The sequence below is a fragment of the Choloepus didactylus genome, chromosome 2 (assembly GCF_015220235.1).
Source record: "Choloepus didactylus isolate mChoDid1 chromosome 2, mChoDid1.pri, whole genome shotgun sequence".
NCBI classification, from domain to species: domain Eukaryota; kingdom Metazoa; phylum Chordata; class Mammalia; order Pilosa; family Megalonychidae; genus Choloepus; species Choloepus didactylus.
Window position 1 is genome coordinate 197,011,277 of NC_051308.1, and position 27,095 is coordinate 197,038,371.

General features: G+C 36.1%; 1 protein-coding gene across 1 annotated transcript in view; it reads left to right on the forward strand.

The window, feature by feature from the left end:
• FAF1 (Fas associated factor 1) overlaps positions 1–27,095 on the forward strand; it is a 618,418-nt gene that overhangs the window by 254,977 nt on the left and 336,346 nt on the right. Inside the window, exons 5-6 of the mRNA XM_037827260.1 lie at positions 11,617–11,708; positions 24,838–24,929. Coding sequence (XP_037683188.1) covers positions 11,617–11,708; positions 24,838–24,929 — 184 coding nt within the window. The remainder of the gene's footprint in view (positions 1–11,616; positions 11,709–24,837; positions 24,930–27,095) is intronic.

The window sequence follows — 27,095 nt, forward strand, 5'->3', positions numbered from 1 at the left end:
TATAAAAAAGGTAAAAATTGCCAACAATTCTACTTTTAATTATAATTAACATTTTGCTGCATTTGTGTCCATTTTCATTCTTTGTATTTGATATAAATATATATCTAGCAAAACTGAGTATACTATATTTGATACGTTATAATCTGCTTTTTTCACTTGTAATATTATATCATGATCATTTGCCAATATTCTTCAAGAATCTTATCCTTTATTTGACCATTCTCTGTTTTACTGGTTATTTTCAATTCTCCTTTACCTCTGATCTTTCACTCTGATAATACTGTGATGAATCTTGTTGAACCTCAGTGATTATTTTCTTTAATATAGATGCTTAGGGATTCAATTCTGGGTCAAAGGGCATCTACATTTTAAAGTTTTAGGTATATTCTGCCAAATTATTCTTCAGAGAGGTCTTATTAGTTACATTGCCATCAACAGTGTACTAATTTATACCCTTATCAACAATTTGGGACATTTAAAAAAGCTTTGTCAGTTTCCTTGAAGCAAATGGTTATCTTATGTTTTTAATGTTTCTTTCACTACTACTAAGATAAGACTTCTTCACTAGATTTATTTTCCCTTTTGTATGTATGTTTATATATTTCTATTGTGATTTTTTTGATTTATAAGAACTTTTTTCCTTACTGACCACCCAAATTTATTATATTTGAAATTTTGCTATAATTTCTTCCTTGTTTTTTTTTTGAAATATTGTAACATTGCAGATGTAATTGAAGCCATTATGTCCACCTTTCTGATTTCACTCTCTCTCTTTTCTCAGAGGTAATCACCGTATAGAATTTGTTTCCACCATTTACATGCAGGTTTTTATATGCTCACTAAAATTATATTTAGCCTTAAACAATTTTTAATATAGTTTTGCAAAGTTTAAAACTTCATGTAGTTAGTATCATACTCTATGTATGATTTTCCAGCATGCTTTTTTTCCACAGAAAATTTATGTTTTGAGATTTCTACATTTTGGTATATTAGGTTATGTTTTTAAAACTGCTGTGTAATATTTTGATGTGTCAGCTTACCATTACTGTAACACCATTTAGTTATGCAGTTTCCCCTTAGTAGACACTTAGGAATTTTCCAAATTTGTTGCTGCTAAAAACAATGCTGTTAAGAATATTTTTGTATATGGCTCATTGTGTAAATAAGCAAGAGTTTTTCAAGGAAATATTCCTAGAAGTGGAATTGTTAAGTTGAGTGATATGTGCAAGTTCAAAAGATTACTGTCCCCCACTGCTATATGACATACCATAGCTTCATAATTAGTCTGGGCATCTTATATGGCATGTCCGTGTTCTAGTTCATTAAATTTGTCTTTTCACATGAGTTGAAGGGTTAGCTTGTCAATGATTTGCCTTTTCCTGTCCTTTTCCCATTTTTTTCACTATGTTGTGTGTCTTTTTCTTACTGAATTGTAGGGTTGTTTTTTATATACATATAAATCAGTATATAAATATATATACTGTTCTAATCCTTTGTAGGTTGATGCATAATAAATACCTTCTCCAAGTCAGTGTTCATTCTCGTTCATGATGTTTTTGTCATACAAGAAGGTTTAAAATTAAGAAATCAAAAGAAGAAACACATAGGGTGAGATCTGGGAGGGTCTCAAATGGAAATTTCCATGTCCTCTTCATGTGGAGTCAGAACACATCACCGTCCCAGTACAGCAATGCCATTATCAATCATGGTAGCTCTTTTTATATATTAATAGGGATATTCTTTCATCTGTTACCTGTTTTATAAATATTTTCCCTAATTTGTTATTTACATTTTCATTTTATGGTACTTTTTGAGATGAGGTAGTTTTTTAATTTTTACACCACTGGGCTTTTCTGTCATAGTTTTTCCTCTTATGTTTGTGATTAGGAAACCCTTCTCATCCCATGACATACTATTCATTTTTGTATTCATCAAAGTGCTTAACTAGGAGCTCTGCACATAGTGGGTATAGCATAAACATGAGGTTTTAGGTTTGGAAAAGCCCTTAGAGGCCATTTAGTCTAGCTGCTTTATTTTACAGGAATGACAATTTAAAAAAACTCAGAAGTCTATTCTTCCCTTAGTCCCACGACTAGTTAGTAGCTGAGCCCAGAACAGACAGCTAGTCTTGTGACTTTCTACTAAATTAAGAAAAAATTTATTGTATGAATGACAGAACAGTTCCTTGGTGAACACAGAGAGGGTGTTTCAGTTTTGACAAAGGCTCTATATGATATAAGAAGTGTTCCAGTTTGCTAAAGCTACCAGAAATGCAATATACCAGACATGGATTGGCTTTTAAAATGGTTTATTTTCATATTTGCAGTTCTAAGGCCATGAAAATGTCCAAATTAAGGTGTCAAGAGATAGATACTTTCTCTGAGGAAAAGGTGGATGGTGTCTGGAACTCCTCTGTCATCTGGGAAGGCACATGGCTGGTGTATGCTAGTCCTTTGCTCCCAGGTTGCATTGTTTTCAGCTTCTGATTCCAGTGGCCTTCTCTTTAAGCGTCTGCAGATTCTCACACATAGCTTCTCCGGGACTAACTCTGGGCTTCATCTCTTAGCTTAGCATCTCCAAATGTCTTTCTGTCTGCATCTCCCAGTGTCTGGGTGTGTGTCAGCTCTCTTAAGGACTCCACTAAACTAATTAAGACCCACCTTAAATGGGTGGGGTCACATCTCCATAGAAACAACCTAATCAAAAGAAACCACCCACAATAGGTCTGCCCCCACAAGATTGGATTAAAAGAACATGGCTTTCTTGGGGGTACATAATAGATTCAAACCAGCTCAAGAAGCAAAGAGGTAAATAGGAAACAGTTGCTAATGGAAATCAATTTATCTTAATTGATAATTATGCTTTGGAAATGACTGGAATTTTGCTCCCCCAAAAGTTATTTTAAAGGTTCTCTTTATCTATTAATTACAATCTTTAGGTTTCTTTCAATGTTAAAGGAAATGTAATGTTTGGGAAGAAACATTTTTTAATCTCACAGATAATTAAACATAAGCCTCCTGGGTGATAACTCCTACAATTTGGTAGGGCTTAGTAAAATAATATATGCTTTGTTGGGTATAATCTCAAATCCTGTAGTACCTAATGATACATTGTAAATAATTTATATAAAATGAGCAGAACTTTCTGGAATCCATTTGCCTTACACATTTCCCCACCCCCACAAACATATTTCTTTAGAGATTCACATATTTATGATTCTTTTCCTAATTACAGGTACTATGTAAATGATCTTTTTACATTAACTTATATGCATGAGCAGCAATATATTCAGGGGCTGCATCTTGGAATCTATGAGGTCAGAATGGTATAGACGGAAAAGCAATGAGTAAAATTAGGAAAATTGCAGTGTAGTTTTGGCCATTAAATCATTCTTGTTTTTGGTTAAATCATATCCCAGAATGATTTTAAATGGAGTCTGGAATAGGTCCTCTAAAACCATAAAAGTCTAAAATGCCTCTTCTAATACGGAATCTTAATCTGATTTTTCTTAAAAGAACAGTTTTCATAGTTAAACATGAATTTTTGTAGGGCCTAGTGTCTTATAGTGCTTAAAATAATGAAATGAATGGAGGCCATAAAAGATTTCTGACATTATAGACATTGTTATTAGAACAAAAGGGAGAAAACTCACTTTTGAGAATTGTGCTTGGGAAGAATCTAGATGATATATTATTGCTCATTTTGTTTCTTCTGGGTGATAGACTTGATTTCTTTATCATGTTTGTTCTCTGAGATAGCTAGGTCTCATTTTGTTCTTAGGAGCAATTTTGACTTTTTAGTGCCATGTTGTGTTGACATTTTTAAAATTTTCAAAAATGGTAACAGGCATTGTAAAATGAAATTTATTCATTGCTTTTTTTTAGTGATGTGGAATTTGAGGCTCAGAAAAGGTCCATAATTGGACTCAGTAGATTATCTACTTAGTGATAGAACTGGAATAATGATTTTCATCCTCATGATCATACCATTGCAACAGTGTGCTATATTCTACTCAGAAATGGTTAGTACTGCCACAGTATCCAATTTTTACTACCCATTTTCCTCTCTGGAAGAAAGTAATTGGAATATATTAATAGTCATTTCTGGTTGATATGGACAAAATCTTTTTTCCCCGTATCCCCCTATATTTAGTTGCCTTCCATCAATTATAAAGGTTTAATACTATTAATTTAAATCACAAATTCCTTCCAAATGACCTTGAAAGAAGATAATAAATTATGTAAACTATTTTTATTAAAACTTGGGAATCTGATGAAAAATAAAAACCACTATGGTAAATGATCTGATTCTCAAGTATTTAAGTGGCAGTAAAGTGTTTGTAAATCTGTTTTCAGTGGAGTATAGCAGACTAAGTGGAGTGACCTTTTGCCAGTTCTTTCTCTTCTGGGCAGGCGAAAATCCATTAAAAGTAATTGCTGACTAAGATTTTAGGGAGGCTTTTTTTCTTTTCTTTAGCTTTCACGTCACCAAATACTGGAAAGTTCTAGAGAAAGATTGCTGTTAAAAACAAAAAATCAAAGACAGTTATACTGAGGGCAACATTTGAAATATCCATATAAATCTACAAAATTAATTGTTAGGTGAAATGCTTATGGCAGTACTTGCTTCATGTTAATATTCAACCATGTGAATAAAAACAACTGTAATTTCCAATGTAAAGAAAGAATTAATGCATTCAACAGGTAGGGGAATAAGCTTTTATAAGCTACATTTCTACTAGTTAGTTTTTCTGAAACTGTCCAAAACTAAGAAAGCATTGAGATTTTTGTGGTAATAACTTTGTGTTAGCTATAAAAAAAATTATAGGAACTTCCACTTCTACCCTCAAAGGAGTAACTGGTATGGAACTTGCTCTCCTATTGTTAGCAGCTAGAAAACTGGACAAAATATGTGAACGTACTATTTTTAGACATTGAACAACAGTGCTGAGGAAGTCACAGACACATTTAGCAACCTTCCCCCAGCCCTTGCCTACCCACCTTCTTTTCTCCTCTTGCTTGTCTGCATGTATGTATTTGTTATGTTTCCACTCTTGTTCATTTGCCTGCAAGTGTTTGGTATGTTTCCGTTTGTGCATGTTTGTGTGCAGGTTTGTTTCTATTTAGCAAGAGACATGAGGCAGCCCGGGGAGATGTTAACTCTCAACCAGCCCCAGCTGCTTATCAGGGCACAAAGGTTGCTGATTTGGAGGGCCCCCTCTGGAGTGTATAAAAGCCCATCACTGGGGCAGTGCAGGTGTTCCTTATCACCGATGTGAAGCAAGGCATGGGGTGCTGCTGAGCTGAGCAGTTGGCCTTCCTGGGAAAACATCCACAGTTGGTTCCTCATCTCTAACACAGAGCATAGTATGCGGCACTGCCACCCAGTGACCTTCATCTGAGCAGTTGGCCTTCCCAGGAAACTGGCCGTGGTGGAATCTTCTTCCTTGCTCTTTTGAAACCTTTGTGCTGTATAAGTAATAAAGTGGTCATTTGCTGGGAGTCTCTATTGTACCTGAGCCTGTGTTTCCATGATGTACTGCTCCACAAACAGGCGTGATCTCTGAGAAAGGGTTTGTCACAAACAAAGGTTAGCCTTGCAGTTGTCCTTGATTGCTGCCTGGAAGAGATTTCTGGGCAACAGTTCAGGAAAAGGGAACCAAAGCAAAGCCCAATAATCTTGCTGAGTTGGGTAAATTAAAAAAAAAAAAAAAAAAAAAAAAAAAAGGAAAAAGGAATTCCGTGAGGCAGAGATTACTGGAATGCATAGGGCAAAGTATGGAGAGAAGAAAGCTACATAGATCTTCAGAAATCAGGCTGATGATCCCCTCAACCTTTAACTGAATAGTAATCTGTGATCATAGGGTAAGCTGAACAATTCTCTGAGTTTATAAGCATGGTAAGAGACTATTGAATTCCTCCCAGTTAGAGTAAAGAAACTTTGTTGAACATTGGAGGCAGTTAGTAGAGATCCCAGAATGGTACAATTTTCCATTAGTAATTAAAACTGAGAAATTAAAAATTTTATTTATGAATTTATAAATAACAATAAGCCTGCTACATGTTAACATAAATAAGATTTTTAAATGAAAAATGATTAATTTTGAAACCCAAGAAGCAGTGAAATGTGCCATTGGTTTACATTTTTGCAAACTGTTCAATATCTGTGTAGAAGATAGCTGGATTCTTATATCTGCTTCTGCATTCAGTCTGTTGCAATATGTTGCTTTGGTTGAAATACATGAAGAAAATTCTGCTTCAAACAGATATGGACTAGGATAAGGGTTTTCAAATAATTGTGGATATTCTTATTTAATACACACCAAACTTGGCAAGTGATAAGTTTCTTAAAGATTAGTTGCAAAGTGAAATCTGAAACCACACTAATGAAATTTTAGTATCCTGTTTGATTATAATCCTTTGGAAAAAGCAATCCATTGGAATATCTTGCACTTTGAATGCATGATTTTGTAATATCGTAAATTGGTCATTTGGAAAATAATGATTCATTTAGTTGTACAGATCAACCAAATGTTGATACACTGATTTATATGATACCAATCAGTTGTGTTTGTTAGTATCACCACCAATCTCATAGAAAAATATTTAAATACTGGGAAGCTATCAGGCTCAGAGTGGCAGATGGAAATTTTCCAAAATTCAGATTTTATTATAAAGGCGCAAATTTTATCATTGACAACAGTACTGTCCGTTGTTTTTCTTTAATTGACAGGCTCACTTTGCTCATATTTGAGAAAATACCAAACCTGAATACCATAGTTTGTTATTCATTCAAATAAAACTGGTGTTCTTTGCCAAAAAAAGTAAGTTCATCTCACAACTCAATAAATACTTTTCCTTAAGACAACCATTATTCTTTAGTATGTAGCAGAAGTGTTTCCCAATTGCTGGTGGGAATGTGGAGTAACTGTAACTTTGGTGGAATACAAGATGGTGCATCTCTTTAGAAAACTGCTTGGCAATTCTTTAATAAACTTAAACATTTAATTACAGTATAATCCAGCAATTCTATTCCTAGGTTTTTACTCAAGAAATCAACACATGTTCACAAAAAAACTTATACAATAATGTTGATAGCAGCTTTATTTACAATAGGTAAAATAGGAAACAACCTTAATGTTCATTTACTAATGAACAGATAAACAAATTGTGCTATATTCATATGTATTAGTTATTTGTTGCTGTGTAACAAATTACCCCAAAAAGCTTTAAACAGCATTTTTATGTCAGTTTATATAGGTCAGAAATCTGGCAATGGCTTAACTGGGTCCTCTGCTTCAGGATTTCATGGGCTGCAGTCAGTGTGTCAGCTAGGACTATAGTCACCACAAGGCTCGACTAGGAAAGGATCCACTTCCAAGTTTACTCATGTAATTGTTGGTAGGATTCATTTCTTTGTGGACTGTTAAACTGAAGGAAACAGTTTCTCCCTCACTGTTGGTTGGAGGCTCCCCTCAGTATCTTGCTACATGGCCCTCTCCATCGGGAAATTCACAACAAGGCAGCTGGCTTCTTCAGAGCTAGGAAGTTGAGAGGGCAAGAGAGGGAGTGGTAGCAAGATGGAGGTCACAGTGTTCTGTAACTTTATCTCAGAAGTGACATCTCATCACCTTTACTATATTCTGTTCATTGGAAGTAAATATCTAGGTAAAGCCCACTCTTTTTAAAAAAAAATTTGTTGAGATATAGTCACATACTACACAATCATCCAAAGTGTACAGTCAGTTCACAGTATCATCATATAGTTGTGCATTCATCACCACAATCAATTTTTGAACATTTTCATTACTCCAAAAAAAAAATAAAAATAAAAGTAAAAAAGACCAACCAAAACAACCCATCCCCCCCATTATTCATTAACTTTTTTGTCCCCATTTTTCTACTCATCTGTCCATGCAGTGGATAAAGGGAGTGTTGAGCCACAAGGTTTTCACAATCACACGGGCACACCATATAAGCTATGTAGTTATACAATCATCTTCAAGAATCAGGGCTACTGGGTTGCAGTTCAACAGTTTCAGGTATTTCTTCTAGCTATTTTAATACACCAAAAACTAAAAAGGGAAATCTATATAATGCATAAGTATAACCTCCATAATGACCTCTCAACTCCATTTGAAATCTTTCAGCCACTGAAGCTTTTTTTTGTTTCATTTCTCTTCCCCCTTTTGGTCAAGAAGGCTTTCTCAATCCCACAATGCCAAGTCCAGACTCATCCCTGGGAGTCGTGTCCCACATTACCAGGGAGATTTACACCACTGTGAGTCATGTCCCATGTACGGGGGTGAACAGTGAGTCCACCTGCCAAGTTGGCTTAGAGAGAGGCCACATTTGAGCAATAAAAGGGGTTCTCTGGGGGTGACTTAAACACAATTACAAGTAGGTTTAGCCTCTCCTTTGCAGTAACAGGCTTCCTAAGGGCAAGCCCCATGATTGAAGGCTCGGTCTATTAAATTAGTAGTCCCCAATGCTTGTGAGAATATTGGGAATTCTCCACATTTTTCCCCAGTCCCTCAAGGGGGCTTTTCAATTACATTTTTATTCTCTGTTCAGATTACTCTGGGACATATTAGGGCTTCACATGAACCTGTGCAAACAAACCAGATCTCACCCCCTATTCAAGGTTCTATGTTATTATTGTGTTTGAATAAACTGACTATACAAGTTATACTATATAGTGTTAAAGCCCACTCTTGAGGGAAGAAGAAGGGCATGAATACTAGGAGGTAGGGATCATTGGAAGCCATTTCAGAAGCTGCCTATCCCACCATGCAATGGAATACCACTCAGCAGTGAAAAGGAACTGATTATTGATAAATGCAACAGCATGGATGAATCTCCAATACATCTCGCTGAGTGAAAGAACCCAAACACAAAAGAGAGTAGATGAAACCTATCTTTATGGTGAGTAGGAGGATCAGTGGTTGGGGTGAAGATATGGTTTTGTTTCAAATAGGTTTGAGCAAACTTTTTGTTATATGAAAAATGTTCTTTTTCTTGATTGTGGTGGTGGTTACAATGGTGCATAGATTTGTCAGAACAACCTGAGTGAATTGTATTTATGTAAATCATATTCCAATTGAGTTAATTTTTTAAAAAGCTGTACCATGGAATTCAATGGACTGTTCTTAATGACATCGAAAATCTTCACAATTTTCCAAGTAAAATAGGGGGTATAGTAGTTGCACAGTCTTCTTGTGTTAAGATTTTTGGAGTCAGGCAGGCCCAAATTTGAATTCTGCTTTCTAGCACTGCATTCTAGCACTTCTCTAAATTATTTTTGGATGTCCTAGAAACAATAATTACTGTTTATTGAGAACCTATCTTGGCTAGGCGCTATGATAGACACTTATGTGTGTATAACCTTGTTACTTGTAATAATAATACAATTCAAAATAAACAACATTATTTTAGTTCCTCAGTATATACGAGGCACTTTGCAAAACATTTTTCATGTCTTATGTCATTTAAGACACACGATAACCCAATGAAATGTTGATACTGTGCTTATTAACCTCATTTTACAGAAGAAATTGTCACCAATAGGGAATAATTTTTAAAATATGAAGAACTCAGGTTGCTGACATGGTTCACTTTTGTTTTCTATTCCTTTTTGCCTGTGAGTCAAAAAGCTGTTTATTTTCTTGTCTTAAATGTAACCCAGACTTGTTGCAAAATGTAAATGGGACTTTAAGTTAATAAAATATCTTTGTTTTTCCATTAAGAAACTTCTTTTAGTCATGGAGTCTAAGAGTGTCTTCAAGAGCCTAAGAAGGAGGTTTCAAGTAGAGTTAGGTTTTTCAGAAGCAAGCACTGGGCATACTTGTAAGACATAAGCCCATTTCCGAACAAATACAAGCTCTAGAAATAGCAACCTAAGCCACAAACAAAAAGGCAGTGCTTTTTGTATATGAAGTGTGGCACACCTTTCTACCAGTGCTATAAACAGAACCCAATCCCTTTCAAGGAGTGATATTTTTGAACTCCAGGGATGATAATTCTTAGTCCTTCCACAAATATAATACTGAACCAGAATTATTCTTATGATGGATAATTACCACCCAAAGTGCCTAGATAAGAAATTTCTTTAGGAAAATAAAAAATGTCACTGAGGCAATGAATGGTTTAGCTGTAGCACTGCATAATTAGGCAGCTGTGTTTCCATAGAACTTTTGCAGCATAAGCTTTTCTTTTCTGTGTGTGTGAATTAAACAATTTTGTTTTTTTAGATTATTTTGAGAAAAGAGGTACAGAAAAGAAAGAGAAAGGACAATTTGACTTCTCCTCTCAACTCTGTCTTCCCTTCCCTCCCTCCGTCCCTCCCTATCTTATAAAGGATTTCCATGCTGTTCTAGAACTTTCCTTCTGAGTAAAGTATTATCTGTATCTGTTTTTCCACCCTTTCCCATTACTGCATACAGTAATGAAGCTGTCTACCCTGCTAACACCAAGACTGGTTCTATACCCAAACAACCTAACATCTGAAATATGCCTAAGTGGCACTTCCTGCCAGAGAGTTCATATTCTTCTGTGAAACTGAAATTATTTTTTCATTTTTTATAAGCTTTTTTTCTCCTTCTTTTCCTTTTTCAGCCAGAAATTATTTTTCCTCTTAATATAAAACAACCAATTTTTTTTCTTTATCCTTGTACTGATTATATATGGAATTGGATCTAAAATTATTGACTAGTACCAACCTAAAATAGCAGATAAGTGAAAGATTTGTATATTCTAATTCAGGGGTCTGCTTAATACAGTGTAGTGCCCAATAACGTCTGATTGATTTATAAATGTACTTATTCCTGAAAAAGAACTGTGTTTCCTCAGTGTTTCTCATTGTACTGTATTCGTTTTGCCTTTCTACCTTTCAGCCTTTGTCTTCACTGAATAGAATATCCTTGGCCTGCTTTGGTTTGGCTGCACTTCATGTTTCTAGCTATACTTCAAGCTGGATTCATCTGTCTCATAAAGCTTTCTCTATTTGGTCCAACACAGTTGTTTTCTTTTCTGAAATTTTATTGCTCTTCATTACAATTTAAATAGTCTTCTGGATTATATACACTGGTTTTATTTTTTCTTTTCAACTTTCATTTATGTTATCTCATTTTATCCTGGGACTCCAGAGGTAGATGATAAGGCAATATTATTCCCTATTTTATAAATGCTGAAACTAAGAATAAACAAGTTATTTGATTTCTCCAAGTTGTATGATTTCAACCCAAATCTTCCTTGCAAAATCTGCTTTCCCTATAGTATAATGATGCAGTTGTTTTTGTTTTTTTTTCTGTTTTTTCTTTTTTAACTTTAATACTGCTAAGAACATACATACAAGATATTGTCAGTTGTCTGGTTTAAAATAGATTGTCTCTGCTATCAGTTAGCTAGTTAATTGATGATTCTTTTATCAAAATTAATGTAGAAGAGGCAACATCAAGGAGGTTTGAAGTTTGGGCTACTGAAATTTTTCATATTCATTTTTTAGACAGATGTCATTGACTGTGCACTATATGCCAAATATCAGTGCCAGCCCTGGATATGGACAAATGTTGACTGTGTTATTTTGTTCATAATATTTGGTCTCTTCTTATTTATACAGGAGACATTAAACAGATTCTAGAAAATGAACTTCAGATACCTGTGTCTAAAATGCTGTTGAAAGGCTGGAAGACTGGAGACGTGGAAGACAGCGTGAGTTTCTAAATTGCCTACAAATGAAAGAAAATTAAGCGTTGCAGTTGACTAAATAGTATATAAAAATTGGCTTTAATTGATGTTACATATGACAGAAGTGAGATTTAGTATCAGTAAGTTAGTTTCAAGAATCAGCAAACAACCACTTTTTAAACTATAGTATTCTTACATTAAACCAACAATGGCTTTAAGGAGGTAGACATTGTAAATAAAAACACTATATGATGTTTTTTCCTATTTCTAATTATTTTATAGGAGTAGTTTGGCACTCTTTTGAGAGCTTTTGCCTCTTTCTTAAACCTCTTAGGGTGTCATTGAGTGCTCTGGAATAATAATTTACTGAACATTTATTTATTGGCCTAAAAGAAATGACACACAGTGTGTACATTTATGCCAAGTATTGATTATGAAACAAAGATAATATGAATTTTTAAAAACTTGCAAAATTTAAATGGTAAGAATATTGTTGCTTACATGGATAGTGTCAGGTGCATGGAATGAATTATATTTTAAGAATTTGCACAAAGTGTTTCAATTTTAAGGTAGTTATTATTCTCGGGGACCCAGCTTTAGATTCAGGTATGAAAAATATGCATGTTTTCTTTTTCTAACAGAGAAGGGAGGGAGGAAAGAAATTAATTAATTTTAAAGTTTTAGATATTTGAGTTAGAAATAATTATCAAATGTTTTCACAATAGTTAGTGAGTCAGTATTTCAGTAGCCAAACGTAAATTTAGAATCTTCCAACTTTTTTCTTCTTTGTGAATGGCTTCTTTGAGATATTGAGCTTACTCTTACATGTGAGTTCATTTGGTGTTTATTTCAATAAAGTATTTATGGGAATTTCAGGTTGAGATATTTACAAATTTAGATAGAAGTTAGTGATGTGCTATATTAGGGATCGGGAAATTTTTCCTGTACAGGGCCAGGTAGTAAATATTTTAGGCTTTGTGTGCCATACAGTTTCTGTTGCAACTACTTAATTCTGCCATTGTTGCATAAAAGCAGCCATAGACAGTAAATGAAAGAATGAGTATGACTATGTTCCAATAAAACTTTCTGTATGTGCCCTGAAATTTGAATTTCATACATCATGAAATGTTATTCTTTTGATTTTTTCCCAACAATTTAAAATGTAAAAACCATTCTTAACTCAGGCTGTACAAAAAACAGATGGTGGGCTGGATTTATCCAATGGACCATAGTTTGCTGATCCCTGGGGCTATATAATTCTTCTAATTGATACATGGATTACCAAAAAAAAAAAAAAAAAAGTGCTGACTGAATAATAAATTAGATTTTACATAGCTATATTATTTTCTAATTCATTTATTGAGGACCCGTTTTTTGGCTATGAATCAGTATTGCATGGCATTTTCAGTAGTTTGTGAAGAGAAAAGCAAGCATTTTCAAAACATTCTTGAAGTGAGTTGTTCTAATATTCGAACACAGTCTTTACTACAAATACTATTTTCAGTGTCATATTTCTATGCTCTCTCTTCCCTAGGTGATTTCTGCTATTTCTATGCTTTTAATATTCTGATTGTTCTCCAATATGTGTTTCCAGCCCATGCTTCTTTGGATTTATTCAAATTGCTTATTGACTTCTGTACTTGCATGTTTCAAATTGGCATCTCAAACTTAACATGTTTAAAATGGAACTCTTGATTTTCCCTTCTTTGTCATTTCTCCACCAGTCTTCCCCAATAAATGGCAGCCCACTACAGCCACTGCTGAAGCCAAAAACCTGAGCATCAGTATTTTCCCTTTTCTCACAAAATTTAATCCTTTAGTAAGTCCTATAGATTCTATCTCTGAAGTGTATCTTAACCATGGCCAGTTTTTAGTATTTTTGTTGCAATTGTCTAATGTAGGCCATTGGCATCTCTTGTCTGGACCAATATAATAGCTTCTTCATTGTTTTCCCAGTGTCCTTTCTTGAGTTCTTCCAATTCATCCTCCACAGCAGCCAGAGTGATCTTTTTAAACCATAAATTGAATTACATCACTCTCCTGGTAAACATAGCTTTTTATATATTGTATTTTGAATAAAATTCAAACTATTTACTGTAGTTTACAAGGCATTGCATTATTTATCCACAATTTACCTCTACAACCTCATCTTGAGCCTTTCTCACCCTCACTTTCTATGGTACACCCATAGAAATCTTCTAATTCTTCTAGTAGGCTCAAACTTTTACCTGTGAGATCCTATTCAACTGCCTGGGTTGCTTTACCCCTGATATTCACATGTGTGGCTGTTTTCAACCTTCAAGTCTCAGCTTAAATGTTACCTTCTCTAAGCCTCTATATTTAATTTGTCTACCATCCCAGCATTCTCCGTTATAGCACCATGAGTGGAGGGACCATATCTGTTTCTTTCAGGATTATATATCCAAATGCCTGGTATAACTGGCATCAAATTAATGTTCATGGAATGAATACATGAATAAAAAAGAGGGCATCTGTTTTGTTAAATCATGTGGTTTGAGGAGAAAGATTTAGTGGAAAATCTTTGGACAGTGGCATGGCAAAAGGACAGTAATGATTTCATCAAATGGTAAGACTAAGGGTTTGGGGACGGGAAAAACAATAAATAATCCAAGGTAAAATAACGAAAGGTAAAAAGGTAAAAATAACTTTCCTGTGTATATGTGTGTCTGTGTTTTATTTGTTTGCATGTTAACTCTGTAGAGATTACACAGGTCAATTTCAAAAGGACTTTGTATGTTTGACATAAATTTTCAGGACTTTAGAATCTCCTGTTAGATTATGAAGTTACAGGTAATTGCCTAATATAGGGTTTTTCACACCATGAGTCACAAAACAATAGTGGGTTGTGAAGTTAATTGAGTTATAGCTAGCATTTTTTAAAAATTGAAATAGAATAGACTTGAAAATGTCAGGATATTGCGGGTAGTAAGGGTGTTTTTTGTTAATTAGCACATAACTAATAGAGTCAAGAGTAACCCTAATGGCCCTGAGTAGACTGTGCATTTAGTAAGAGGGACCCCACTTGTAGCAGGGTCAAGAATGAGTTCTTCATGTTTGATGATTGGATAAGATCACCCTTCCCCAGGCTTCCTTACCTCCACCTGCAGGGTTAAGGGAGAGTCTTAGATATCCACTCTTACCTACTTCCCAACACTCTCAGCCTTGCCATTACTATTTGCTTTGATTCAACAAGGACCAATTTCATTATGCCTTTTCCCTCTTATTTATGCCACTTGACATAAAGAAGTTCAAGAATCCTAGGTCATCCCTTTCTCAAATCTCCTTAGTCTCTGCATAGCCCATATTTTCTCTCTATCCTTTTCCCTCTACAAGGCCTGAAACCTTTATACTTGCTATGCCTTCTGGAACTAATTCATCATTAGCAAAATTCCCTCTGTTGTCATCCTCTTCTTTTCGTTCCCTTCAACCATCTTGCTCTAACTGAAACCTGTCTTCCCTGATAACTTTGTTTCTCCACAGCCTTCTCAGTGTTGTTTTTCTCTGGCTGCCCTCATACCACCCTCTGGACTATTATTTTTGTTTTCACTTCCAGACATTTTTCCGTTCCATACTCCCTAAAAACCTTTACCTTTGATTTTCTTGCCAAAAGATTTTATCACCTACTCCCCTATTTAGTGAAGTTGTCTACCGAAACCCAGGTCACTCCCTTCATTTCTTGCTGATTTTTAGTCTCTGCTTTATAATTTTGCTCTCCACATTACTTCTGCCTTAATTCTTAGTAATTTTAATGTCTTTGTAAATAATTCTTCCAACACCCTGGAATCTCAGTTCCCTGAATTTCTCCCCTCCCAAAGTCTCTTTTTTTTAATAATTCAGTTTCATTGAGATATATTCACATGCCATGCAGTCATACAAATCATACAATCACTTGTTCACAGTACCACCATATAGTTGTGTGTCCATCACCAAAATTAATTTTTGAACATTTTCATCATCACACACAGAAAAGTAATAAGAATAAAAATTGAAGTGTAAAAGGACAATTAAAGTAAAAAGAACACTGGGTGCTGTTTTTTGTTTTTTTTTTTTTTTTTTTTTTGCCCCTGTTTTTCTGCTCATTCATCCATACACTGGACAAAGGGGAGTGTGATCCACATGGCTTTCCCCATCACAATGTTACCCCTCATAAGCTACATTTTTATACAGTCTTCAAGATTCAGGAGTTCTTGGTTGTAGTTTGGTAGTTTCAGGTATTTACTGCTAGCTATTCCAATTCATTAGAACCTAAAAAGGGTTATCTACATTGTGTGTAAGAGTGCCCACCAGAGTGACCTCTCGGCTCCTTTTGGAATCTCTCAGCCACTGACACTTATTTCATTTCATTTCACATCCCCCTTTTGGTCAAGAAAATGTTCTCCATCCCATGATGCCGGGTCCAGGTCCCTCCCTGGGAGTCATATTCCACATTGCCAGGGATATTTACACCCCTGGGTGTCAGCTCCCATGTAGGGAGGAGGGCATGATTGCATCTGCCAAGTTGGCTTAGCTAGAGAGAGAGGGCCACATGTGAGCAACAAAGAGACACTCAGGAGGAGACACTTAGGCACAACATAAGCAGGCCTAGCCTCTCCTTTGCAGTAACGTTTTCCCCAAGGACAAGTCCCTTGACTGAGGGCTCAGCCCATCAAACCACCAGTCGCCAATGTCTGTGAGCACATCAGCAGCCATCGAGGTGGGGAAGCCCAACACCCCTGCATTCTCCCCCAGCAATGTTCACATTAGTGGTAGCATATAATATTTCTCTTTTTATGCCTGGCTTATTTCACTCAGCATTATGTCTTCAAGGTTCATCCAAGTTGTCATATGTTTCACGACATCGTTCCTTCTTACTGCTGCATAGTATTCCATTGTGTGTATATACCACATTTTATTTATCCACTCATCTGTTGAAGGGCATTTGGGGTGTTTCCATCTCTTAGCAATTGTGAATAATGCTGCCATGAACATTGGCATGCAGATAATCTGTTTGTGTCACTTCTTTCAGATCTTCCGGGTATATAATGAGAAGTGCAATTGCTGTATCGAAGGGTAACTCTGTATCTAGTTTTCTAAGGAACTGCCAGACTGTCTTCTAGAGTGGCTGAACCATTATACAGTCCCACCAACAATGAATAAGGGTTCCAGTTTCTCCACATCCTCTCCAGTATTTTGTAGTTTCCTGTTTGTTTAATGGCAGCCATTCTAATTGGTGTGAGATGGTACCTCGTTGTAGTTTTATTTTGCATCTCTCTAATAGCTAGTGAAGCTGAACATTTTTTCATGTGTTTCTTGGCCATTTGTATTTCCCCCTCAGAGAAATGTCTTTGCATATCTTTTGCCCATTTTATAATTGGGCTGTCTGTACTATTGTCGTTGAGTTGTAGGATTTCTTTATATATGCAAGATACCAGTCTTTTGTCAGATATATGGTTTCCAAAAATTTTTTCCCGTTGAATTGGCTGCCTCCTTCACCTTTTTGACAAATTCCTTTGAGGTACAGAAACGTCTAAGTTGAGGAGTTCCCATTTATCTATTTTTTCCCTTGTTTATTGTGCTTTGGGTGTAAGGTCTAGGAAGTGACCTCCTAATACAAGGTCTTGAAAATGTCTCCCTACATTATCTTCTAGGAGTTTTATGGTACTGTCTTTTATGTTGAGGTCTCTGATCCACTTTTTTTGTGTAGGGTGTGAGGTAGGGGTCTTCTTTCATTCTTTTTGATATGGATATCCAACTCTACCAGCCCCATTTGTTGGAAAGACTGTTATGTCCCAGTTCAGTGGCTTTGGGGGCCTTATCAAAGATCAGTCAGCCATAGATCTGGGGGTCTATCTCTGAATTCTCAATTCATTTCCATTGATCGATATATCTATCTTTGTGCCAGTACCATGCTGTTTTGACAACTGTGGCTTTATGGAAGCTTCAAAGTCAGGGAGTGAAAGTCCTCCCACTTCGTTTTTCTTTTTTGGAGTGTTCTTAGCAATTTGAGGCATCTTCCCTTTCCAAATAAATTTGATAACTAGCTTTTCCAAGTCTGCAAAGTAGGTTGTTGGAATTTTGATTGGGATTGCATTGAATCTGTAGATGAGTTTGGGTAGAATTGACATCTTAATGACATTCAGCCTTCCTATCCATGAATATGGAATATTTTTCCGTCTTTTAAGGTCCCCTTCTATTTCTTTTAGTAGAGTTATGTAGTTTTCTTTGTCTAGGTCTTTTACGTCTTTGGTTAAGTTTATTCCTAGGTACTTAATTTTTTTAGTTGCTATTGAAAATGGTATCTTTTACTTGAGTGTCTCTTCACTTCTTTCATTTCTAGCATATAGAAACGTTACTGACTTATGTGCATTAATCTTGTATCCCACTACTTTGCTGAATTTGTTTATTAGCTCTAGTAGCTGTATCATCGATTTCTCAGGGTTTTCCAGATATAAGATCATATCATCTGCAAATAATGACAGTTTTACTTCTTCCTTTCCAATTTGGATGCCTTTTATTTCTTTGTCTTGCCAGATTGCCCTGGCTAGGACTTCTAGCACAATGGTGAATAACAGTGGTGACAGTGGGCATCCTTGTCTTGTTCCTGATCTTAGAGAGAAGGCTTTCAGCCTCTCACCATTGAGTACTATGCTGGCTGTGCGTTTTTCATATATGCTCTTTATCATATTGAGGAAGGTTCCTTCCATTCCTACCTTTTGAAGTGTTTTTATCAAAAAGGGATGTTGGATTTTGTCGAATGCTTTTTCAGCATCTATTGAGATGATCCTTTGATTTTTTCCCTTTTGATTTGTTAATGTGTTGTATTACATAGATTGATTTTCTTATATTGAACCATCCTTGCATTCCTGGAATGAACCCCACTTGGTCATGGTGTATGATTTTTTTAATGTGTCTTTGGATTTGATTTGCAAGTATTTTGTTGAGAATTTTTTGCATCTGTATTCATTAGGGAGATTGGCCTGTAGTTTTCCTTTTTTGTGGCATCTTTGCCTGGTTTTGCTATTAGATTGATGTTAGCTTCATAAAATGTGTTAGGTAGTGTTGCATTTTCTTCAGTGTTTTGAAAGAGTTTAAGTAAGATTGGTGTCAGTTCTTTTTGGAGAGTTTGGTAGAATCCCCCTGTGAAGCCATCTAGCCCTGGGCATTTATTTGTGGGAAGTTTTTTAATGACTGATTGGATCTCTTTGCTTGTGATTAGTTGGTTGAAGTCTTTTATTTCTTCTCTGGTCAGTCTAAGTTGTTCATATGTTTCCAAAAAATTCTCCATTTCCTCTACATTATCTAGTTTGTTGCCATACAGTTGTCCATAGTATCCTCTTATAATTTTTTTAATTTCTTTGGTATCCGCAGTAATGTCACCTTTCTCATTCCTTATTTTGTTTATATGGGTCTTCTCTCTTTTTTATTTCTCAGTCTAGCTAGGGGCTTGTCAATCTTGTTGATCTTCTCAAAGAACCGACTCTTGGTGTTATTTATTCTCTCTTTTGTTTTTTTGTCCTCTATGTCATTTATTTCTGGTTTAATCCTTCTTATTTCTTTTCTTCTGCTTGATTTAGGATTAGTTTACTGTTCATTTTCTAGCTTCTTCAGTTGCTCCATTAGTTCTGTGATTTTAGCTCTTTCTTCCTTTTTGATGTATGCATTTACTACTATAAAATTCCCCCTCAGTACCACTTTTGCTGTATCCCATAGGATTTGATATGTTATGTTCTCATTTTCATTCATTTCTATATATTTAGCAATTTCTCTTGCTATTTCTTCTTTAACCCACTGATTGTTTAAGAGTGTGTTGTTTAACCTCCAGGTATTTGTGAATTTTCTAAGTCTCTGATGGTTATTGACTTCTAATTGTGTTCCATTGTGGTCAGAGAATGTGCTTTGAATAATTTTTAATTTTTTAAACTTTATTGAAGCTTGTTTTATGTCCCAGCATGTGATCTATTCTGGAGAAAGTTCCATGAGCACTAGAGAAGAATGTGTATCCTGGTGATTTGGAATGTAATGTTCTATATATGTCTGTTAAATCCAATTCATTTATCAGATTGTTTAGGTTTTCAATTTCCTTATTGGTCTTCTGCCTGGTTGATCTATCTATAGGAGAGAGTGATGTGTTGAAGTCTCCCGCAATTATTGTGGAAACATAAATTGCTTCTTTTAGTTTTGCCAGTGTTTGTCTCATGTATTTTGTGGCACCTCGGTTGGGTGCATAAAAATTTATGATTCCTGTTGAATTGCCCCTTTTATTAGTATGTAGTGGCCTTCTTTGTCTCTGATAACCTCCTTGCATTTAAAGTCTATTTTATCTGGGATTAATATTGCTAATCCTGCTTTCTTTTGGCTGTAGCTTGGAGGAAATACTTTTTCCATCCTTTCACTTTCAATTTCTTTGTGTCCCTGTGTCTAAGATGAGTCACTTGTATGCAGCATATTGATAGTTCATGTTTTTTGATCCATTCTGCCAATTTATATCTTTTAATTGGGGAGTTTAATCCATTTACATTCAACGTTATTTCTGTGAATGCATTTCTTGAATCAGCCATCCTATCCTTTGGTTTATGTTTGTCAGATATATTTTTTCCCTCTGTCTCTTATTGTCCTTTAATGAACCAATACTGAATCTCTTTAGTACTGAACCATTCTCCATATCTCTCTTTCCTTTCTTTATTTCTCTGTCGGTAGGGCTCCCTTTAGTATCTGAAGTAGGGCAGGTCTTTTATTAGCAAAATCTCTCAGGATTTGTTTGTCTGTGAAAAATTTAAGCTCTCCCTCAAATTTGAAGGAGAGCTTTGCTGGATAAAGAATTCTTCGTTGGAAATTTTTCTCTCAGAATTTTAAATATGTCATGCCACTACCTTCTCATCTCCGTGGTGTCCACTGAGTAGTCACTACTTAGTTTTATGTTGTTTACTTTGTGTGTGGTGAATTGCTTTTCTCTTGCTGCTTTCAGAACTTGCTCCTTCTCTTCAGTATTTGACAGTCTGATCAGAATATGTCTTGGAGTGGGTTTATTTGGATTTATTCTATTTGATGTTCACTGGGCATTTATTCTTTGTGTATTTATGTTGTGTAGAAGGTTTGGAAAGTTTTCTCCAACAGTTTCTTTGAATATTGTTTCTAGACCTTTATCCTTCTCTTCCCCTGCTGGGACACCAGTGAGTCTTATATTTGTACATTTTATTTTATCTATCATATCCCTGAGGTCCATTTCGATTGTTTCAATTTTTTTCCCATTCTTTCTTTTGTTCTTTCATTTTCCGTTCTGTCGTACTCTAAGTCACTGATTCATTGTTTGGCTTCCTTTAGTCTTGTACTATGAGTATCCAGAATCTTTTTAATTTGCTCAACAGTTTCTTTTATTTCCATAAGATCATCAATTTTTTTATTTACTCTTACAATTTCTTCTTTATGCTCTTCTATGGTCTTCTTCATGTCCTTTATATCTTGTGCCGTGCTCTCATTGTTTGTCTTTAGTTCTTTGATTAATTGCTCCAAGTACTGCATCTCCTCTCTTCTTTTGATTTGGGTGTTTGGGTTTGTTATCCATCTCATCTGTTTTTTTCATATGCTTTAAAATTTTTTGTTGTTTTTGGCCTCTTGGTGTTTGCTTAACTTGCTAGGGTTTTCTTTAGGATATGTAGGCTAATTCAAAGACTAATCTCTAATTTGTCAGATCTGCAGCTTGGTGGCATACACTTTCTCTAACTAACCAGCAGGTGGCATCTGCAAGCCACCTATTCCCCTCAAGCCAGTTCTCCCCAACTTTGTGTGTGGGTCTGATTCTTGTGGGGGTCCAATTGGTGCACCAAGTTTTGGGTGTATTGTTGGGGCTGTCAGCCCTGAATGTCAGGCGTGTGTCTGAGCGGTTAGGGAGGGAGGGCAGCTTTAATAATCAAACCTCCCAGGGGTTCCTGGAGATTTAAGGCTGTTCTAAGAGTCTAAACCTTCAATTCCGTCTCGCCACAGATTGTCTCTGCTGCTGACCCACAAGTCCTTGGTATTGGCGTATGGTCCCTGGGATTTCCAAGAGGGTCCCTCTTCCAAGCTGTGCCCTCCTAGGGCCTCTGCTGAGGGAAGGATGTACTACATCACAAGTACGCACCATCCCTCAAGAGAAGTTCTGGGCTGCTGGGCCGTGTAGGGGCTTTCCCAGCCTGCTAAAAGGATGGCTGTATGGGGCATGTTAATTTCTCCTTTTTTGCACATCTCCTCCTTCCTAGCTCCTGGACAATTAGCTGTGGGTGTGCGAAAGGCTGTTGTCCACACCCGATATTCTGGTGTGTGCGTGTATTGGTGGAAACACTTCCCGTCATGCTGGGTTTTTTGGTGCAGCTCTGGGGTGTGGCGCCGATGCCAGGTAGGAACGTTCCCAGCCCACTGGGAAGATGGCTGTAAGGGGCGTGGTTATTTTCCCCTTTTGACTCACCTCTGCCTTCTTCGCTCTGAGACAATGAGCAGCGGGTGCGTGAAAGGCTATCATCCACGGCAGATATTGAGGCGTACCCACAGCCCGTTCCTGCCACGCTTCACTGTGGGATTTTTTAAAAAAGAACTAGTCCTACTCCAAACACCAACCCAGTTTCCCCATACTGCAGCGTGGTTGCTGGATATTGAGCAGGCTTACTCGTTTCAGAATGCAGACTCCTGGTTTCACCAAGTGCGCAGTCCCTGTGGATTTAGCAGACCTTGTCCAGCTGGTGCATTGCTGGAACTGGTGTTCTGGGTCACTTTCTGGCTTTTAGCTAGTATTTTTCACGGAGGTGTTTTTTTTTGCCCTTTCTCTCCTAACCGCCATCTTCTGGGTGTCCCCCAAAGTCTTTTTATACCTAAGCTATATCCTCCCAGGGTTTTATCATTTATTAATAACCACAACACCACCAAAATCTCACTTTCAAGTTTCCTATTTTCTAACCGCTATCTCTTACTTTCCTAGCTGGCTTCCTTTAGTATGCTTTCCAACAGTCCTTTAACTTCACTTGGTCCTCCAGTCTATCGGTTCTACCACCTTTTCATTATCATTACGTCTCATGCCCTCTCTTCCTTCCTTACAGTTGGTTAAATTTCATGTTCACTTTCTTACATATTGCCTCAACTCTCTTGTTCCCTTCTCACTTCAGTTTTCTTTCTTGACAAAAATCCCTACACTGGTTAAATCCAGCTGTCTGTCTATTCTCCAGCTAACTGTGGCTGGATACAAAACCATGCTGGTTAGTGTTTCTTTGAAGTAATCAGTATGATTATTAGAGGGCTTCTTAATGTTGCTAGGCAGTCATAGTATAACTTGGTTTATCCACACTCTCCTGAATGGTCATGTAATACTTATCCTCTCCTCAGACCTTTTACACATCTCTTCCCACATTCTTAGCTGATGACTTCCTTTTTCACTGACAAAAGCAATCAGAAGAGAACTTCCACAAGTTCCCAATTTGGTGCCTGTCTACTTAATTGTATCTTACTCAGATGATCTCCTTTCTCTTCTGTTTCTGTACATGACCTGTCCAAGTTTCTATCAATATCAAACCCTCATTTTTGCTTTGGTTGCATTCTACATCCCCTCTGGGCTATTCAAGTATGTAATAGTTATTCTTCCCTTTCCTGTGTCATCAATTATTTCCTCTAGTAGATTATTACCATTAACATTCAAGCATGCTCTTATTTCTTCCATTTGGGGCTTTTTTTTTCCTTTTGATCCCACCTCTCCTGATAGCAATGGCATCTTTTCTCTAGTCCCTTGATAACAGAAATCCCCAGAAGGGGTGTTTGTATTTGTTGTCTCCAATTTCTCTCCTGATTTTTTTTTTCAGTCCAGTCCAAGCAGGAAACTGTACTGCTGCTACAGCTCTTGTCAAGATCACCAGTGACCACATTACTAAATTCAGTGGTAATCTTACCCAGTTTCATGACTTTCAAGTGCCATTCATATGCTGATAACTCAGATTTAAATCTCCTCCCCAGATTTGTTCCCTGAATTCTAGATTGGTATATCCAGCTATGTATTTACCTCTCTACTTGAGTGTCTAATAGACATTTCAAATTTAATGTGTTCAAAATGGAAGTCGTCATCTGCAGTTTTCTCCATTTAGTTGATGGCAGCTTCTTCCTTCCAGCTGTTCATCTAAAATATCCCTTCTTTATATATTATCATTGTTTGTTTCCTTACCACCTTGAAGTCTTTGCTCAAATGTTGTATTTTCCAAGTAAGACCCTGATTACCCAGTTTAAAATTGTAATACTCCCAACCCCATAATCTCCATTCCCCTTCCTTGCGTTTGTTTTTCTGTTTTTAGTCATAGAAATTATCACCTTGTAATATTCTACTATATAGTTTATTTATTCCTACCGAAACGCAAGCTCCATTTAGACTAGAATAGTGCCTGGCACAAAGTAGGTAGCTCAATAAATATCTGTTCAATGAGTATATATGTCATGGATTACAATGTAAACTGTATTCCCTAACATATATTGCTGTCAAAAAGAAAGTTTGTAGTACACTAGCAAGTCTTTATTACCAAGTTGAAAATTTGAAAAATGTATATAGTTCTGTGGCAATTATATTCAGTGAAATTTTGTATAGTTACCAAGACAATGAATCAGATGTAGCCCAAGAGTAATTTATTCACCCCAGACAGAGAGCATTTAACTAGTTAACACTTAACTGGAGACCTTATCCAAGTCACCTCACTTAACTGGAGACCTTATCCAAATCACCGCATGTCTCAGTCCTCAGCTTCTCATCTATAAACATTGGGGTGAGGTGCTCTCTTTCTAGGTCTCATGTTTTCTGCTAATCTACACTGTTGCTTTTTGCTACAGTGACCCTGGATGAATTGTTTTTCGATTGCAAGGATAGACTGTTTCAATAAAGAAATTAATAAGTCCCAACTGTGTTCTTGTCTATTTGTATCTCTTGATGAGCTAAAGAATTTGCATTATATTTTAGCATTCAGATTTATGCTAACTTTTTATATACATGGAGGAAACAAGTAATTTGGATTTAATAGCTCTTCAGTATTCCTATCCAAGAAATTGTGAAAAGATGAAATGTCAAACTAAAAAATTGTATTTTGGCAAAAACTTTTGGGAAAAAATTATGCACAGTCAACATTCAATTTTTTGCTTTTATTTTTTTCTTTTTCAGACGGTCTTAAAATCGCTACACTTGCCAAAAAACAACTGTCTTTATGTCCTTACACCAGACTTGCCACCAATATCATCATCTAGTCATGCTGGGTAAGGTGTTCACTTTCCCTGGAAATCTGAAATAAGTGTTTGTTATGTTGCATTTAACTGTATATGAACATCAGAATCCTGAAGCTTTAAATTACCAGCAGCTATTAAATACATCAGTTTTCAAACTATTCAATTTGGATAGTTCATTTGTTTGATTTTTAGGGTAGAAGCTTCTTTCTAAAAGAAATCTTTAGCAAAACTCTAGTATGTAAAGAAATAGTCAAAAATAGAACTTCTCTAATTGAAGGAGAAGGATTAGAGTTTCCTGTGAGGAAAATTCACTGGGCTCTGCAGAATAAAACTTGATATAAAATTTTCATTAAGAATTTCTATTTGGAATAGGGAGTCGCATTCTCTTTTGAATTTTCATAGTGGAATTCAATACATTTATAGATTGATCAGATGAATTTAATATTTAATTGTAAATTAAGTTATTATCCCTAGATGAAGCAAACTGATCTATAGTGAATGCTTGTGCTAGTGATAACAGTATTAATTTTTGAGAATAATCTTTTCATACAGTATTGTTCCAGGACTATATGATTTAGGTTGTTTTTAGATTACCTCATTTTGTTGTACACATTTTCCTTTTTTTTTTTTTTTTTTAAATGCAACTTGGTGATTCGTGGTGGGGAGGTGTACGGTTAAAATATATCCTATAGAGACCCGTGTTTCTAAACTTTTGACTGTTGTCACACTTCCCCCTGCTTCAGTTTGCTAAAGCTGCTGGAATTCCGTATACCAGAAATGGGTTGGGTTTTACAATGGGGATTTATTAGTTTAAAAATTTACAGTTCTAAGGCTATGAAAATGCCCCAATTAAGGCATCAACAGGATGATACATTCTCTGAAGAAAGGCTGATGGTATCTGGGGTTCCTCTGTCATATGGGAAGGCACATGGCTGGCGTCTGCTGATCCTTCTTTCATTGCTTTCAGGTTCTGACTCTTTCAGTTTCTATGGGTCCCTGCTTGCTTCTCCCAGGGCTTTCCTCTCCAAGCTCTCTTAGCATCTCTGGGTGTTCTCTCTCTCTGAACTCTCTTGGGTTTTCTGCCTTTTATCCTCGCATAAAGGACACCAGTAAAGTAATAAGATCCACCTTGAATTGGGTGGGTCACATATCAATTAAAAGAATCTAACCAGAAGGTCCCACCTACAGTAGGTCTACATCCACACAGATGGATTAAAAAAACACGTGGCCTTTCCTGGGGTACATAACGGATTCAAACCAGCACATCTCCCCACTACATACCAGAAATCTTCATTATTATATCTAGTAGCAAAAAGAAAATTAAATTTGGCCTTCCCAAAGTAGAAATCACTGGACTGAAAAATTGAATCTAGTATAATTTTATCTGATATTTTGTTGAGTTTACTTCATGTTAAAAATTGAAAGATTTGTGTTTTTTGTTTTGTTTTTATCTTCTGTGGACAGACCATGTGTTACTAGGAAGTGGAATTTGCAACATATAATCCTCATGTTTGTAGTAATATTGATATAAACCTCAGATGAGATTAAGTTAAAGAGAGTTGTGGGTATGGTGCTGGTTCAAGTCAGGAGGAACATTATTCTGTAGGTTAGTTAACAAAGTGTAATCATTTGTCATCTAATATGTAATACACATAATTAAAAGCAGACAGGAGACATCAGTGATTATAATCTATTGCTAACCCGTAGCATGATTAAATAGGTTTATCAAAATGTCTTCCTGGGCTAATGGAAATGTTTTTCATCACCATGTGATTGCCAGTCTCTCAGTCCCTGGGCAAGTAGGGACCTACAAAGTTCCTGGAATAAAGTGTTTCTTGGAGAATGAGTACTTTCTTGAGCACTAAAGTAGTCTTCCCTGGTTGGCTTTATGGGTTTTTAGCAAGTTATAGTGATGTCCTTCATTGTGTTGGAAGAATAAGAAATAGAGAAAAATTCAAAACCAAACAAATGAGTGTCTGGGTGGTGGGAAGGGGAATGTGGAGTTTCCTACTAATGTAAAAGTCTTAAATTATTGCACATTTTATTAGAACCCAACTAAAAAGCCAAAGTGTTTTAGTTTCTTAGCTATTAAAGCAAATACCATACAGTGGGTTGGCTTAAAAATTTATTGGATCACTATTTCAGTGACTTGAAGACTTGCTTCCTCCTGGGATAGGTTTCATCTGACTGGCAATC